This window comes from Belonocnema kinseyi, chromosome 8 (assembly GCF_010883055.1).
Source record: "Belonocnema kinseyi isolate 2016_QV_RU_SX_M_011 chromosome 8, B_treatae_v1, whole genome shotgun sequence".
Taxonomy (NCBI): Eukaryota; Metazoa; Arthropoda; class Insecta; order Hymenoptera; family Cynipidae; genus Belonocnema; species Belonocnema kinseyi.
In genome coordinates, this window is record NC_046664.1 from 47,005,765 (window position 1) to 47,022,566 (window position 16,802).

Genomic DNA, 16,802 nt, shown 5'->3' on the forward strand with positions numbered 1-16,802 from the left:
CCCCTTCCGGGTTCTCAAAAGTTTCGCGAAAAACTGAAATTGACCAGTTTGGGCCAAATGGACACGTGTGAGCTATTTTTTACTCCGCTTGCCATACATTATTTTTATTCGATTACTGGCATATTTTAAGTCATTTTTTAAAAGGAATTTCAAATTGTTTAAACAATTTCCATTTGCTTAAATTATTGTTTCTACTAACTCACTGACACCTACATTGTTTATGTTGAATCGGATATTTTAGCAATTAATTATTTTTTGCGTGTAACTTTTTCTGAAAAGAGGTAGAAAACGCAAGTATTTTTTAACTTGGTTTTTTTTGCTTATTATTAAATATCTACCCAATTCAGATATCACTACCTTATTTTGTAACAAATTCGTATTTGTTTACACATTTTTTTTACTTAAGCAATTTCGTTCTGAAATAAATCTTTGAAATTTATATTCTTCTGTCATTAATGTGGTAATTAGTCATTTTTAAGAAAAAAATTATTGTTGAAACTATTTTCAAATTGTTTATGCAATTTATTCAAGTATAAGTATGCATTTTAATGCAAATGAGTTAAAGAATTGAACTTTTGTCTTATAAATTGAATTTAATTAAATTTATCGTTGAATATTTAAATGTTATAAATATTCTTTAAATAATTAATATTTGTCTATATTTTTTTCAATTATTCATGAAAAGCTTCTTTTTTCAGTTAGATTTTATTCTATAAAAATCACATTCAGTTTTATCGATTCACAAATTCTTTCTTTAAAATTTCCTCTGGAAACTGAAAGCAAGTTTATATTTTTTTCCACTCAGCTTAATCCCACAGATTAGTTGATAGTATTCTCAAAAGAACTGAAAATTGCTGTATTTCTAAGACGTTACTGGAAATTCAAGCGGAAATGAGGATGATTAATTATTTCAAGAATTTGTAGAAAATTTAAATATTTAATGATAAGCGATAATACTTAATTAAATTTATTTTTTAAAAATCAGATTTTCTACCGCATTTCCAACAAAATGTAGAATTAATCATTAATAAATTTTTCAAACAATTTGATAATGGTTTCAACAAAAAATGTTGCACTTAACAATAAGAAATTACCACATTAATTACAGAAAAATATAAATTTAAAAATAAAATTGTCTAAACCAAAAAAAATCTATTTAAAAAAGTACGAATCTGTTAATAAATGAGGTAGTAATATTTGAATGACGTAGATATTTAATAATATATCAAATTCAATTAAAATTAAAAATACCATAGTTTTCTACCTCTTCTTAAGAAAAAGTTAGAAATAAATAATGATGAATTTTTAAACAATTGGTACATTTTTGAAGTGAAGATCAGTCTCATTGTCAATGCCCAATTGCCCAATTTACTGTGATTGTGGAATAGCCTGTTGCTATAAGAGATAGTTGTTTTTATTATTAATTCAATTGAATTGAAAAATATTTATTTTAAATGATCTTTTAATTAATATTATTATTTATAGTTTCTTCTATTATATACTAATACTAATAATATTGATTTATCAAAAAACCAGGATTTAAATACAGAAATTAACAATTGAATTAAATGAATAATTCATGAGTAATAAAAACTCAAGGCTTTTTAAAACTAAATTGACTTAATCTAAAAAAAAATAGATTACTAATAAACATGACTAAATATAAAATTGAACAAGTAAAAGTTAATTAAAATGTTATTTGGAGCACCAGGATCCGAAATAAAAGGACTTTTATTCATCTTTTTATAAGATAAGATCCGCGTTCATACCTGCCTGTTGACACAGCGACGTCGCGTTATCAAAAAGATAAGAATTCTGCGTCTTTATCGAATTCAAGGCATCAGTCGTGCGTGCGAATCGGCCGTGTAGTGGTGGAATCTTGGGAAAGTGGATTTTCATTTTAAGGGTGAGTTTATAAATCAGTGAATTCGACGAAAATCCAGTTTTGAAAATTATTTATGATTTTTTTTTATTAAATGTGTTATTTTTTCTTAAAAATAGATAGAATTTATTTGTAAATACTTTTTTTTTTAATTACGATCTTCATTAATATCACTATGAAAGATATAAAAGTTTCCGCAGGAGTAAGAAATTAGGTTGCATTCGGAGAGACAATAATTCCAATATGTGAATCACATTGATTTTTATCGATTGATTTGACAGACTGAATGACCATTAGGAGACAGATCATAAATAAAGATATCTTCTGGATAAATTAAAGTTGCATTTTGCGAATTGATAAGTAGATGACTTCTTACATTGTAGACAATAAATATTGTATAATACAAAACTTGTTTACAAATTCTCTTGAAAAATAAAATTAAGACAGAATTTTTTTATTTATTTCTTCTTCTCATTAACAATATTTATAAAAAAGGTGTTTATTAAATTTGTGAGAAAAAACGCCTATTGAGGCTGTGAATAATTTCATAAAAACATCAGTCCTGTTTTTATTGATTTACTGGATTCGATTTTTTTCTCGATGATTAGATTTCTGAAAGGAATATTTTCTGATAATAAAGCTGATTTTTATTCGTTCTCAGACAAGATATAAATTGTTTGTTGGCAACACCTTTATGGTCCTTATACGATTCAAAATGATTTTTAATGTCGCATTTTCGCAGAATATCATGTCGCGACTCCCGACGATTATCTCGCTATTTTAATTGCAGTGCTTAACAGTCACGATCATTTAATGTTCAAAGAAAGATATATTCATTGTTGAATCCAGAATAAATAGAGCATTTTCCATTTAAACAAATTTTTATTGTGAATTTAAAAATTCTAAATAATAAATTTATTAACCTAATAACTAATTTTCTGTTGGCAGTAACAAACATAGATAAGATGTTTTTTAGAAAAAATATTTTCTTCTATTTTAAAGAAGAGATATAATTAAAAATTGAAAATTACTTACTTCTATGTCTGAAAAAAGTTCCTAATTCACGTAAATTTCAAAAACAATTAAAAGTGAAGAATATCGCTTTTTGCAACAGTTGAACAACAAACCTTGTCCGTTGAGAGAGTGGAAGTTAAAAGTAGCTAATTTAGATAAATTTATTGTGGTGTAGAAAATTAAGTGACTGTCTAGTCGTTCATCAAATGTGCTTATCAATTACTGATACTCTCAACATGATCCGACTTAAGCGACCTTGTTCTCTATAGCTCGAATCAGTTTCTACAGCCTTTTATTGTATGAAAATAATTTATTTGTCATTTAAAAACTTCTATTATTTTTCATTTTTCAGATGCAATTATTATACAAAATTTAAGTTGACAAACGCTAAGACTGTATTCAATAAATTTTTTAAAGTTTTTTTTTAATTAAACAATTTTCTTATTGATGGTCTAATTTAACAATAGTTTTAGTTTTTGTGGCTTTTATGAAAAAAAAACTTAATCTAAAATTACTTCTATTATTTTTCTGATAAAGTTGCGTAAGTGATTTTAGATTTTCTCACTAATAAGAGAAGAAAAGAAAAGGCTATTTTGGGAAACTCCTTCGTGTAATCGATTGCCATATGGAAAATATAGATTATCATCAAAGTTAATTTTAGCGGTAGAAACTTATTCAGATTTAAATCATATTTCATTTTTGTATTTTATTTTTAATGATATTTTAGTAGAATGAAGTAAAATTTACATTCTATTCATTGGTTTATTAAAAAAATATATACTGTTAAAAAAGAATCAAGTCTGAGATTTCGAAATTAAGCTCCTTTATTAAATGTGTCCTTATACAGATGATATCACAATTAAAAATTCCTACATAAAAAAATTCGAAAGCTAATCATTCTTAGAAATGTTACCGAAACAGCTGAGCGATTTTTATACATTCCTGGACCGTATTAAAAAAAGAGAGCATTCATTTTTAAAAACTAGAATTCATTTATTTTAAAGTTAAGATAGCTTGCTTATGAAAATAAAAATCTTAAAATATTAATATTCATCAGGGATGTTTTGTTACTAAACAAAAGAAACTTGAAAATGTATTTTCTAACAATACTAGCTCGTGTTTGCGAATATACTTTAACGTTTTATCAGATATTGCGTCAAAAAGTTAATAATAAACGAGAGATTTTGAAATCTAAAGTCCGGAGAAGGCTATTATTATTATACGAGTTTTACTGTTTAATATTTTATGGCCTGTATTTTGCAACTTAAGTAGAGTGTAACTTGAGATAATGGGAACACTAAAAAAATGTTTCGTCTTTTATAAATGATAAGAATAATTAATACTGTTGATACACGTGGTGCCTCGGTAGTTACCTTGGAGAACAGAACGTTACTGTTTGCGAACAAATCTACCTTATCTGAACAATGTAACTAAGTCCACCTTGAATCACTTCGTAAATTAAAAGTCTCCCAAAAAGTAGAACAGTCATTGTGATTAAAAGTATTTAAAAACGAAATAAATTCTAATTTATAATTCGTGTTTTGTAATGTAATTTTTCAAATAAGCGATATAAGAACACTGCTTAAAATATTTAATAGCAAAAAAGTTATATATAATTATAATAAATAAGAACTAATTAAAGTAACTGACAGTTGAATTATATCTTTACTATAATATTAGGATCATTTTTCCTATTTGTAAACAGTTGTGCCTTTTAGGATAGAATTTAAATTTAAATCAAAGATGAACAATACTCTATTAAATACAAATTTCATGAAAAAATAAAAATTTGGTCATAGTAAGAAAATTAAAAACAATAAGAATTTTTCTCGAAGAAAAATGTAATGCGACACATTTTGTTATACTAACTCGTGTGAAGATGCTAAATAAAGTGTGACGTCAAACCACAATATTATGCATCAAATATCATTAACATAAGGATGTGACCGCTGAAGTAATCGTAGCACGTGCTTTTCCTTTCTTTTTTTCCGAAGTGTCTAGACAAACCGATATTTGGTACACGCTCACCGAATTACGGTAAATTTGTTGAGAAAAAAATGGCTTAGAAAAAAGGGAATATTCACTTTTAAAACAAAATTAAAGTAAATTAAATTTTGCTTACATTTAAAAATTACTACTTTATTCACTGATTAAATTCGACTGAAAACATTAACTGGAGAAAGTATTTGACGGTCTGATGAATGTTAAATAAATAAATAAATGAAAAATGAAATAAAAATTCATTCATTAATAATAATGGAATATTTAACTGATAAATAAATTATGATTCACTACTTTAATCTTATTAATTGTAAATCACAAAAAGTTTAAAAAATGTGTACAAATTTTGGTTGGTTTTTTAATAATAAATTAAAATTGGTATTTTAGGCGATAACGAAATTGAACCTTGAGATGTTCTGGACGAAAACATGATGTTCTCGTGCTTCCCGCGACCAAGTATCTTGAGCCAACGGGGTAGTATAAATCTAACCCCCCTGCCCAGCAATGAAGAATCGATTTCTGCAAGCAGTTACCACATTGTAAGTATTTTTTATTCCCAATGTTAAGAATTACAAAAATCCCTAAATCAAAAATTGAGATAAAGAAAAATAAAATTGTGCAATACAATATTACAATTACATAGAAACACCATAAATAATCAATACAATTTGTTTGAAAACAACATTTTTAATTTAGCGTTTAATTTTTTAGTACTTTTACGATTTTAATTTGAAAATATGATATTCAAACAATTCTGTTTATTCAAATACCCGTCGATTTGGCATTTGTGAACAGTAACCAGATGTGTTTCGACGTGTCCAAACAGCAAGGTTCTATTTAATGGCGAGAAATAAAAAGGTTCTATCTCAAGAGGACGCTGATGCTATATAAAATTCCCATGGTAATTTGCAAGCTTTTAAATTTTGCCACCGAGCTAGAACTTGTCATTCGGACGTCCGAGATAGAGCTTTCCAATAAAAACTTGTCCCATGATAGAGCCTTGTCATTTGGCACCTTTAACTGAACTGATTTTAACTGAACATACAATTTTTCATAAGAATATATTTTACTTTATTTTAATTGCAATATCGGAAGAAAACAAAAATAAACCAATTGCAGAACGGAAGTACAAGAGAACCCGTGGCAATGAGCTACAAGCATTCCGGTGAATCAGAATTCTATATCAGTGTTGTGAGTAAACTTCTACAATTTCGGTGCATCTGTAAAATGCAACTAATAGCATCTTAGCATCTAAGCTTACGTTAATTCATCACGTAACTCAAATACGATTCTTAACAATACTAAAATTATCCATACTAATCTTTAACACTAGCTAAACAATCGTACTAATGTCAAGCTGGTACTAATAATTTCTAATTAGGATTAGGATGGGTAGACTAATATTTTATTTCAGGTCTTACTTCCAATCATTCTGTCTCAACTGCTAAAAATAATGTTATTTATTGTATCATATAAAACTGCTTAAAATGCCCAGGAGCGCTGCCACAGTGGGGCAATTTTTTATTTTAATTAGTTTAGAGCTTACAATTTTTTATCCAACTTATACTACTACTACTTATATTCATATAGAACATCATGAAATCAGTAAATATATTCCTCAAAAATAATATACAGTAGGTTGCAACTAAAAATAATAAAATAATAAAAATAATAATCAGTTACTATTTTAATAAAATTGAAAGTAATTTTTAATTTTACAAATAAATTTAATAACTATGTCCCTCTTAAAAGACTTAATTTTTTGTACAAAATTTATCAAAAATTTGTTGGGAATAAATGATATGTATGATTTTTTAATACCTGATAAAAATTGTTAATTGTTTAAGTAAATTTAATTTGAAAAATACAGATTTTTGTCAGTTTTCAAACGGCAGATTTCGTTTTTTAACGAAATCAATATCAAATTACTTGAAAAAATCCTTCACTCATAATATTTTGTCAAACTCTAATAATTGTTTATTTTATTTAAAAATTCACAAACTGACAACTTCTCAACAAATGGAAGAATTTTTTTATGAAATCGACTACCAATGACTTAGAAAGGACTCTATTTATAAGGAGACTCTGTCAGTTGTCATACTTTGTTATTAATTTTAGTAAATTTAATTTGAAAAATATAGATTTTCGTCAATTTTCTACAGGAAAATTTCGTTTTTTCAATTGAATTCACTCTAAATAACTTGGCCGAATACCTTTCTTACTTTATTTTATCAATGGGCCACAATTATTTTCTTTTTTCTTATAAATAATTTTAATAGAAAAATCCTGCATTTCAACAATTTAAAAAAGTGAAATCCATTTGTCTATGCAACTCAAATTTCACGGTAACTTTTTATATTTTTTCAAATAAATAACGAAGATTGTCGACTGACAAAGTCTGCTAATAAATAAATTCCTTTGTGAGTTGTTGGCAGCCGGTTTCGTAATGAAAAACAAATCCATTTGTTGTCAGGGAATCAGGTTGTAAATTTTATTTAATACATTGTTCATAAAGTAAAAAAGTATTATTAGTTGATAAAGAATTCTTCCTAGTTGTTAAAATTGATTCCATTGAAAACGAAATCTGCGGCTTGACAATTGACTAAGATCTGTATTTTTTATCAAATTAATTTAAACAATTAACTATTTTTATCAGCAATTGAAATACCGTATAAATTATTTACTGCTGACAAATTTTTCAATAATTTTGTAAAAGGAACGAAGTGATTAGAGCGTGAAATGCCTAATCTATATATTTCTGCATTAAATTTTGTTTATAAAATTAGCAATTACTTTTGATATTTTTGAATGATACCTAAGAATTGTTTTTACGCATATCATCAACAAAAATTAAAAATGAAGTCTTGAAGTATTTTAAATCGAGAAGTAACACTTTCACTCATTATTTGTTAATATAAAATAAGCAATTTAAACAATATATTATAGTCCACTACATATTATTTGTAAGAAGTTTTTTCACTATTCTTATGATGTTTTTCATATATATAAGTAGTTGCGAAAGATTGGATCGTTTATGAAAAATTTTTAAATGGAAAAATTTGTTAAATAACAATATTAATAAAAAAATATTTAAAAATCTGATATAAAAAATCTCTTGAAAATTGATTTAACTTTCGTTTTAAAAAAACTTAAGTCAGATCAAAATTGTAAGCTCTAGACTAATTTATCGGAACCTTTTTTTCCCCAATGTGCGCTGCTTCAATATTTTTTCTAATCTGTGAAAAATTTGGCAATGAACCCTTCACCAATTCCAAAAATATTATAGAATAGGACTCAACAACAATTTTTTTCTTTCAAAAATTATGCATCAAGCAAAAAAGTTCCACTTTTTAATGTATATGAATTAATGACAGAAAAATGAAAAAAAAATTATTTTTGATTGACAACGAGGAGAAGCGACTAATTTTGCTGTTAGCAGATTCTCTCTGTTGTTAGAAAGATTTATTAATTTTAATAAGTTTATCAAAACGAAATAAATGTCAACTGATATAGATTTGAATAGAATACATGATAATTTTAATACAAATGAAGTTTCAAATCACCAAGGTCATTATTTAAAGGCCCGTGAATTTGTAAATTTAAAAGTTGGTTCGGAACGGTTTCGAATAATAATTTCACAAATTTGAATCATTTTAAACTTTCAGAAAGAATTTTCAGATTTTTTCATGATTAAGACATGAAAGTTTAATGCCTCATAAATATACTACTAATACTCTATTAATATAGCTACAAAATACAATGAAATTCTTCAATAGCCCTCCCTTCTATTGCCCTTACAAGAATTGACGCCGCGTTGCATGTCGGCGTAACAGGTGCTGCGCGGGGTGCGCGGAAACTGCCGCTGTCGCTCAGTTGTGCAGTCAGGTGTGAACAGACAAAAGCGGAGCGGGCTATAATGAGTTAGTTCTTACCCACCGTCAGCCACGAAATCGACGCTATAGAAGAGTTTCACTGTAATTCAAAAATGAAAAAAATATCGAATTGAAATTAATTAAGTGAATAAATTTAAAAAATACATAAATAAATCAAATAAAGTATCAAATAAAAATATTTTTTGAAGAAAATTTACAAAACTGGTACCAATTTTTTCCGAAAAATTTCAACTTCAGATAAGATCACACCCAGGATCCAGTGTTTTGAATGGAACTGGACCACCATCACAGTCAAAAAATAAAAATCGTGCTCCTTCGCCCCCCTCCATATATATTCATCATGATGATAGTGAAATTGAAAATCAAGAAGACCGACTTTCGTCATCTCCCTCAACGCCAGAATGGGAACAACCCCAAACTAACCCAAGAGGTGGTGTCATTGGCAGGACACCCACACCTCCTTCCGCGCCAACACCCATCTATGAGAAAGATGATAGGTAATACAATTTTATCATAAAAAAATATTAGAAAAAATAATAAAATTTATCGAATTTTCTTACAAAAAATGAACAATTTGATCTTAAATTTATTTTGATTGGTAAACAATAGCGGCTTTTAGTTTTGATTCGATTATTTTTCATGTTGACTTCGCTCTAAAAAATATGTAAATATATTGGAAAATTCATAATGAATAAAAAACAGGTCGAGGGAGCAAATCAAAAGAGCTATTTTGGAAAATGAGTTTCTGGGTAATCTCGAAGAAAACCAGGTGGAAGCTCTTGTCTCAGCCATGTACCCTAAACAAATACCACCAAATACTCTAGTGATCTGCGAAGGCGATATTGGTTAGTATTTTTTTTTTAATTTTAATGCAAAACAAAATTGTATTGAATAATTGAATTTAATTATTTCTATTTATTATGTAATACTTTATATTATTCTATAGTACAGTGTGCATAATAATGATAATTCATCATCATTAATATAAAAAAATATGTTTCATTCTTAGGATCTCACCTCTACGTTTCTGCTGAGGGCGAGTTCGATATATACGAAGGTAGTAAATTCCAAAGGAGTTTTGGACCTGGTGTCGCCTTTGGAGAGCTAGCACTTTTGTACAATACTAAGAGACTACGATCTATAAGCGGTAATAAACCCATATATCTTATAGAATAGATTTATAATACAGTGAAACTCGGGGACTGTGCCAGTTTTGGGGCTGGCGGTGGTAAAGCAAATCCCCAAGAGAGTGCCTGAGAGACCACCTCCCACTTCCTGCTGCTCCTTTTTCTCCTACCTGCGGCGCGGCGTCAATTATATGAAGGGATATATCCGGGGACGTTATATTCGAGTTTGACTGTACTATGAATATCAATCAGAAATCGTTTTCCATCAGAAAAAATGTTCTTGATGAAAATATTGGTACCGCTAGGATTACAAAATTAATAAATTTAGAAAAAAAATTCTGTCCTAGTGAAGAAAGGTGGAAAGGTATGGGTACTGGATAGATCTGGTTTTCTGACTGTGATGATAAGAAGTGCCCAAGAACGATTAGAGGGAAATGTACGATTCCTCAGACAAGTCTCCGTTCTTCAAAAGCTTCCAGAACCAAAAGAACAAATACTGGCGAAAATCTCAGACTTATTAAGAGTCGTAAGTCGCACTAAATATTGAAATTAAATTTTGAAATAAGTTTTAAAATATAAACAAAAGTAGATGTTTAATTTGAATTATGATTTAATCAAAGATCACTTCAATTCTAAAAATAACAATTTGCACATTTTTTAGGAATTCTTTCCTGCGGAAGCTAGAATAGTTCGGCAGGGCGAGAAAGGCGATAAATTTTACATCATAAGTGGAGGAAATGTTAGGATAACAAAAGACACCGATTACGGTGGAGAAGAAGAATTAGTAGTTCTTGGAAAAGGGCAATATTTTGGGGAAAAAGCACTTTATGATGACGAGGGTGATAATCGTAGACACGCCAATGCGATTGCTCTTGCACCAGTGGAGTGTCTTACTCTGGATAGAACGTAATTATTGAAATTGATATTAAATGTCAATTTATAATTTTTTATCACATTTTTGCCATTTCAGATCATTCCTCAATTATTTGGGAAGCCTTGACGAGATTCGCAATAAAGACTGGTTAGCAGAGTACGAAAAACAGAAAAGGTCCTTGACACCCAAAAAGTGGACCAATGAATATGCAGATTTAACTCTAGGCGATCTTCGAACAAAAGGTACCCTGGGAGTTGGCGGATTCGGTCGAGTAGAGCTCGTCATTCCTGAAAAAGATCCAGAGAAAAGTTTTGCTCTCAAGAAATTAAAAAAGAAGGTCATGGTTGACCAACAACAACAGGAGCACGTGCTGAATGAAAAACACATCATGCAGGCTTGTGATTCTCCTTTCATATGCAAGTTAGTCTCAATCTTTGTTTCCCAGATAATGATAGTAATAGGGAATTGCAAAGAAAAGATTTTTTTGACTTTTTTAAATCGTTTCTAATATTAGAGACGATGCAACAAATTTTTTATTGTTTTCTGTAATATGAAATTGAAATTTAAAGCTTCCATTATATATTTTTTGTATGGAATCTCTTTCTCCCTTTTTTCATATTTATTTTCTAATTAAAATTTTTCCTTGTCCATCTCCTCTGCTTCCTCCTTCTCCTCGTCTCTTCCTCAATTTCCTGCTGTTTCACTATTTTTGCCACTTAAATTTCTACTCCTCATCCTCCTCATTCTCCTTCTAGCCCTCCTACATAGTTCTTTCCTTCTTCCTCTAGCTAATTTTTCATATTCTTTTTTCCTCTTCCTCTCTTGCTCCTCTTTAATATCTCATGTCCTTATTCTTATTTTACTTCATCTAATCTTTCTCCCATTTACCCACCCTAGAAAGAATCCCTGAAAATTGCAGGTTTTTTCTAGCTTTCTCAAGTTTTTCCAGGTATAATTTTTCATAGTAAAGAGCCATTTAAACATTTCGCAATGTTTTAAATAATTAACTTGGAATGTGTACACAGTTTCGCGATTTTATTATAAATGTTTTTTTTCAGTGTCTGGGGATTCAATTAATATGTTTAATTCAGAAAGATTTGAGAAATTATATTTCAAGACGTTCTTAAAGATATTAACACCATCGATTAATTAAATAATTAAATCATACTAAAACAATAATTAATAATTTCTCGATAAAGTTCATGAATTTTGAATAATAATTTAAAAAATATATATCTTATACAGAAAAAGATGACTTTTGAATAAAATACATGAATTCTCAATTAAAATTTTCAACCAAAACGATAAATTTCAACCAAATAGTTGAATTTTCAACTAGACAAGATCAGTTTTTGACTAAAAATGCAGTAGTTGAATTTTTAGTTGAAAAAAATTTATTTATTATGCAAAACCTCAACCGCAGTGATAAAATAGAGTAGATGAATTTAAACAAAAGAGTTTCACTTTCAAACAAAAAGTAGAATTTTCAACTAAGATTATGAATATTTAACAGAAATATTTTATAGTTCGACGAGATAGTTGAATTTTCAATCACAAAAGACAAATTTGCAACCACGCAGTAGAATTTTGAACTAAAAAAGATCACTTTTCAACCAAAAATGGAATAATTAAATTTCCAGTTAAATAATTAAATTTCCACTTTAATAATTAAATTTCCATTATAAAAAATGCCAACCAGTGATAAATTTCCAACTAAAATAATATTACTTCAACCACAATAGATGCATTTTTGACCAAAAAGATGAATTTTGAACAAAATAGTTTTATTTTCAACCAAAAAGTTGAATTTTAGAACAAGACGATTAATTTTAAAAAAATCTTTTCCTACAAAAAACCACAATTTTTAACAAAATATATGCATTTTCAACGCAATAGTTGATTCTTTAACTACATTGATGAATGATTCATGGGAATACTTAAATTTACAAACAAAAAGATTTATTTTAAAACCGAAGATTAATTTTTAACAAAATACATGAATTTTCAACTAGAAAAAGATACACTTGCAACCAAAAAATGATGAATTCTTCATTAGAATAATTGAATTCTAGACCAAAAGAATGAAAGATGAACTTAAACCAAAAAGATTAATTCTGCCAGAAAATACGAATTTTCAACTAAAAAGATAATTTTTCAACGAAAAAATTATTAATTAAGTCTTTAGTTTTGAAAATTAATGTTTAACCAAAGAGATGAATTTTTAAAGAAAATAATGGAATCTACAAATGGAATAATTACATTTTCAGTTTTAAAAAAATTCATACAAAAAACAATAATTTTCAAGAAAATACACAACCAATAATGTAATTTTTAATCACTGAACTCTGTGAAATCTTTTAAATCTATCCGATATTTTTGCAAAATATTTTATAATTATTTGATAATATTTTGGAAAGGATTGAAATGTTTGCAATATTATTGAAATCTTTGGGAAATTGTTGAAACCTTTTAAAATATTTAAAAAAATAAAATATTAAAAATCTTTGGGAAATCTTTTAAATCTATTCGAAATCTGTACTAAATATTTTAAATATTAGGGAAATCATTTAAATCTTCATAAATGATTAAATATTGTTATGAAATCTTTTTGAACTATCCGATATTTTTTCGAAATATTTGAAAGCTTTGTGAAATCTTTAGTACATTTTTAAACATTTTTGAACTGATTAAAATCTTTGTAAAATAATTGTGAAATCATTTGTGCCTTTGTCAAATCTTTTAAATCTATCCAAAACCTTTGCGAAATATTTAGTAATATTTACAAAAATGATTGAAATCTTTGGAAAATAATTGAAGTCTTTGTGACGTTTCAATCCATTCGAAATCTTTGCGAAATTTGTTTAATCTTTGTGAAACCATTCTAATCTTAGTGAAATCTTTACGAAATATGTAGTAATATTTGTGAAATTATGGAAATCTTTGCCACACCTTTGGGAAATCATTAATGTCTTTATCAAATCTTTTAAATCTATCCAAGTTCTTTGCGAAATATTCGAAACCTCTGATATCTTTGAGAAAACATTGAAATCATTCTTAAATCTTTGGGACCCTTGGCGAAGAAATTTTTGAAATATTTGATCATATTTGTGAAATTATTCAAATCTTGTGGAAATCATTGATGTTTGTAAAATCTTTTTAATCTATCCAAAACCTTTGCGAAATATTTGAATTCTTTGTGACATTTTTGATATCTTCAGGAAATCATGAATGTCTTTGTAAAATCTTTAAAGTCTATGGAAAATATTTACGGAATATTTTTAATATTTTAAAAATATTTGGGGAATATTTGTGTGACCATTGAAATCGTTGCGAAATCATAGAATTCTTTGTGCAGTCTTCGAATTATGTCGGCAAATTTTTATGAAATAATTCAAATCTTTGTGAAATCTTTTAAATCTATCCAAAATCTTTGAAATATTTATGAAATTATTAAAATTTTTGGGAAATTATCAAAGTCTTTGTTAAATCTTTCAAATCTATCCGAAATATTTGAAAACTTTGTGAATTCATTGAATTATTTATGAAATATTTAGAAATCTTTGTGAAATATTGGAAATATTTTTGACACATTTGGTAAGATTTGTGAAATTATTGAAGTTGTTGGTAATATCAATTGTATGCCTTATTTATTATTTAGTATTTGTGTTATTATAATATTATTATCCTTCTAATTCCTTTCAGACTTTATCGTACATACAAAGATTCCAAGTATGTCTACTTCCTAATGGAAGTATGTTTAGGAGGCGATGTATGGACAACATTACAAAGAAGACGATTTTTTGATGATACAACTGCCCAATTTATGGTTGGTTGTGTTATAGAAGCTCTGGACCATCTTCACTCTTTAAATATCGTTTATCGAGATCTCAAACCTGAAAATTTGATGCTTGATAGTCGCGGTTATCTTAAACTGGTAACAATGATTAATACCACCCTATTTCATTAAAACCTTTTTGCTTAACGAAACAATTTTCTCTCTTCACTTCTTTGATTATAAATGAACAACTTTTTATTATTTCAGGTTGATTTTGGATTTAGCAAAAAAATTGGTCCAGCCAAAACTTGGACGTTTGCTGGAACACCAGAATACGTAGCACCAGAAATTATTCTGAACAAGGGTCACGATAGGTAAATTATCTACTTTTACTGTAATTATCAATTTTAAAAACTTTGAAATTTTTCAGCATTTCTAGATAGCTTAGGGCATTAGAAATCAAATAAATCATTCTGTAAGTTTAGCGGAAAAAATTATTATTTTTCTTTTCAAAATAGGGCAGTTGATTACTGGGCACTTGGAATATTAACACATGAGCTGTTGGTAGGAAAACCACCATTTCGAGGAGCAGACCACATGACAACTTATAATAAAATTCTCAAAGGGATTGAAATGGTTGGAATTCCAAGCATTGTTAATAAAAATGCAAATCACTTGATAAAGAAACTCTTGAGACTAAATCCTTCAGAACGACTAGGGTACCAGCGTAATGGTATCCAGGATATTCGAGACCACAAGTTAGTTCAGTTAAATAAATAAAAATCGGCAAAATAATCAGTACATTTTTTCACAATAAAAATTAAATTTGTATTCATTGCACAGATGGTTCGCGAATTTCAACTGGGCAGCTTTACAGAGATTAGCATTACCTGCACCCATTGTGCCTACAGTAAGTATTATAAATAAATCTGGCCAGTTTAATGATAAAATTATATGTAGAGTTTAAATAATTTAATTTATTTTAAATGAAATTCATTTTTGAAAAAAAAACTTATTTATTTTGTAGATAAGAAATCCTTTTGATACAAGAAACTTCGAGAGATATCCACCCGATAGAGAATTACCACCAGACGAATTTTCAGGCTGGGATATGGAATTCTAATAAGAAGGGGGAATATTTGACAAAAGAATCTCTGATGAGGACCTTTAGATACCGTTGGAGATAAAAATGATATAATTTCATTAATAGTGCCTAAGAGAGACTCGATTGTTAATTAATCTTTACAAATATTTATATGTTTTAAGTAAAACAATTATTTTTTAAATATCGGAATAGAGAAAAAATATATCAAAGAATATAATAGTCTAAAATTTTATCATAAACAATCATATTTTAGCTTTATTTAAAAAACTCCTTAAATGTGTCTTTATACCTTATATATATAATTTATAGATGTATAATGTTAGAATAGCTATTATTTATTTATAAGGGTCGAATATTGAGAAAAAATCAAATGATTAGCTATTTGGATTTCAGAGAGTTCAGAAGAATTTTAAAACTTGAGTGAGTGCGACTAGAAAAATAAGGTTCTTAATATAAGGCTTGTTGATCCTAATAATTTTATACATGTTAAATAAAGAATTAATAAGGAAAAAATTTCACTTCCCTTTTTCAATTTTTTAACTTTCCAAGCCCAAAAAGTCATCTTTTTATTAAAATGTTAACTAATTTGTACAAAAATTCTTCTTTTAGTTAAAGGTTCATCCCTTTTGTTGAAAATTTAACAATTTTTGTCAAAATTCGTTTTATGTTCACTTAAAAATAAATTTTTTGAACTGATAAATATGAAAGTTCGTCTTTCATGGTAAAAATGTATTCTTTTTGGTTGAAAATTTATACTTTTTTGTTAAAAATGGCATTTTTTGGTTATAATAACAACCGTTAAATGTTTCGGTGAGTATTCATCTTTTTTAGTTGAAAAGTCGATTATTTGAACTAATGCAACATTTTTTTAATTAAGGGTTCATAATTAAAGTGGAAAATACAACCCTTTCCTTTTAATTGGACTTTTAAGTTACAAATTCTACTGTTTTGTAGAAAATGCATCTTTTTGGCTTGAAAATACAACAATTTGGTTGAAAAGTAAACTTTTTGATTGAAAAATCATATTTTTGGGTTGACAATTCTACTTTTTGGCAGATGATTCGGGTTTTTGACTTTAAAATTTAATAATTTTGTTAAAACTTCTTCTTTGTTCTTGAAAATTGAACAGCT

The 16,802-nt window shown here is 27.6% G+C and overlaps 1 protein-coding gene across 1 annotated transcript in view; it reads left to right on the plus strand.

Moving 5' to 3' along the window:
• Positions 1 to 16,189, plus strand: part of LOC117178479 (ATP-binding cassette sub-family C member Sur-like) — a 115,597-nt gene extending 99,408 nt beyond the window's left edge. Inside the window, exons 32-44 of the mRNA XM_033369905.1 lie at positions 5,309 to 5,436; positions 5,993 to 6,088; positions 9,028 to 9,287; positions 9,493 to 9,635; positions 9,800 to 9,937; positions 10,265 to 10,443; positions 10,579 to 10,823; positions 10,888 to 11,211; positions 14,494 to 14,725; positions 14,834 to 14,940; positions 15,085 to 15,324; positions 15,410 to 15,476; positions 15,594 to 16,189. Of these exons, the coding sequence (XP_033225796.1) occupies positions 5,309 to 5,436; positions 5,993 to 6,088; positions 9,028 to 9,287; positions 9,493 to 9,635; positions 9,800 to 9,937; positions 10,265 to 10,443; positions 10,579 to 10,823; positions 10,888 to 11,211; positions 14,494 to 14,725; positions 14,834 to 14,940; positions 15,085 to 15,324; positions 15,410 to 15,476; positions 15,594 to 15,689 (2,255 nt within the window). The 3' untranslated portion in view covers positions 15,690 to 16,189. The remainder of the gene's footprint in view (positions 1 to 5,308; positions 5,437 to 5,992; positions 6,089 to 9,027; positions 9,288 to 9,492; positions 9,636 to 9,799; positions 9,938 to 10,264; positions 10,444 to 10,578; positions 10,824 to 10,887; positions 11,212 to 14,493; positions 14,726 to 14,833; positions 14,941 to 15,084; positions 15,325 to 15,409; positions 15,477 to 15,593) is intronic.
• Positions 16,190 to 16,802: the final 613 nt, after the last annotated feature.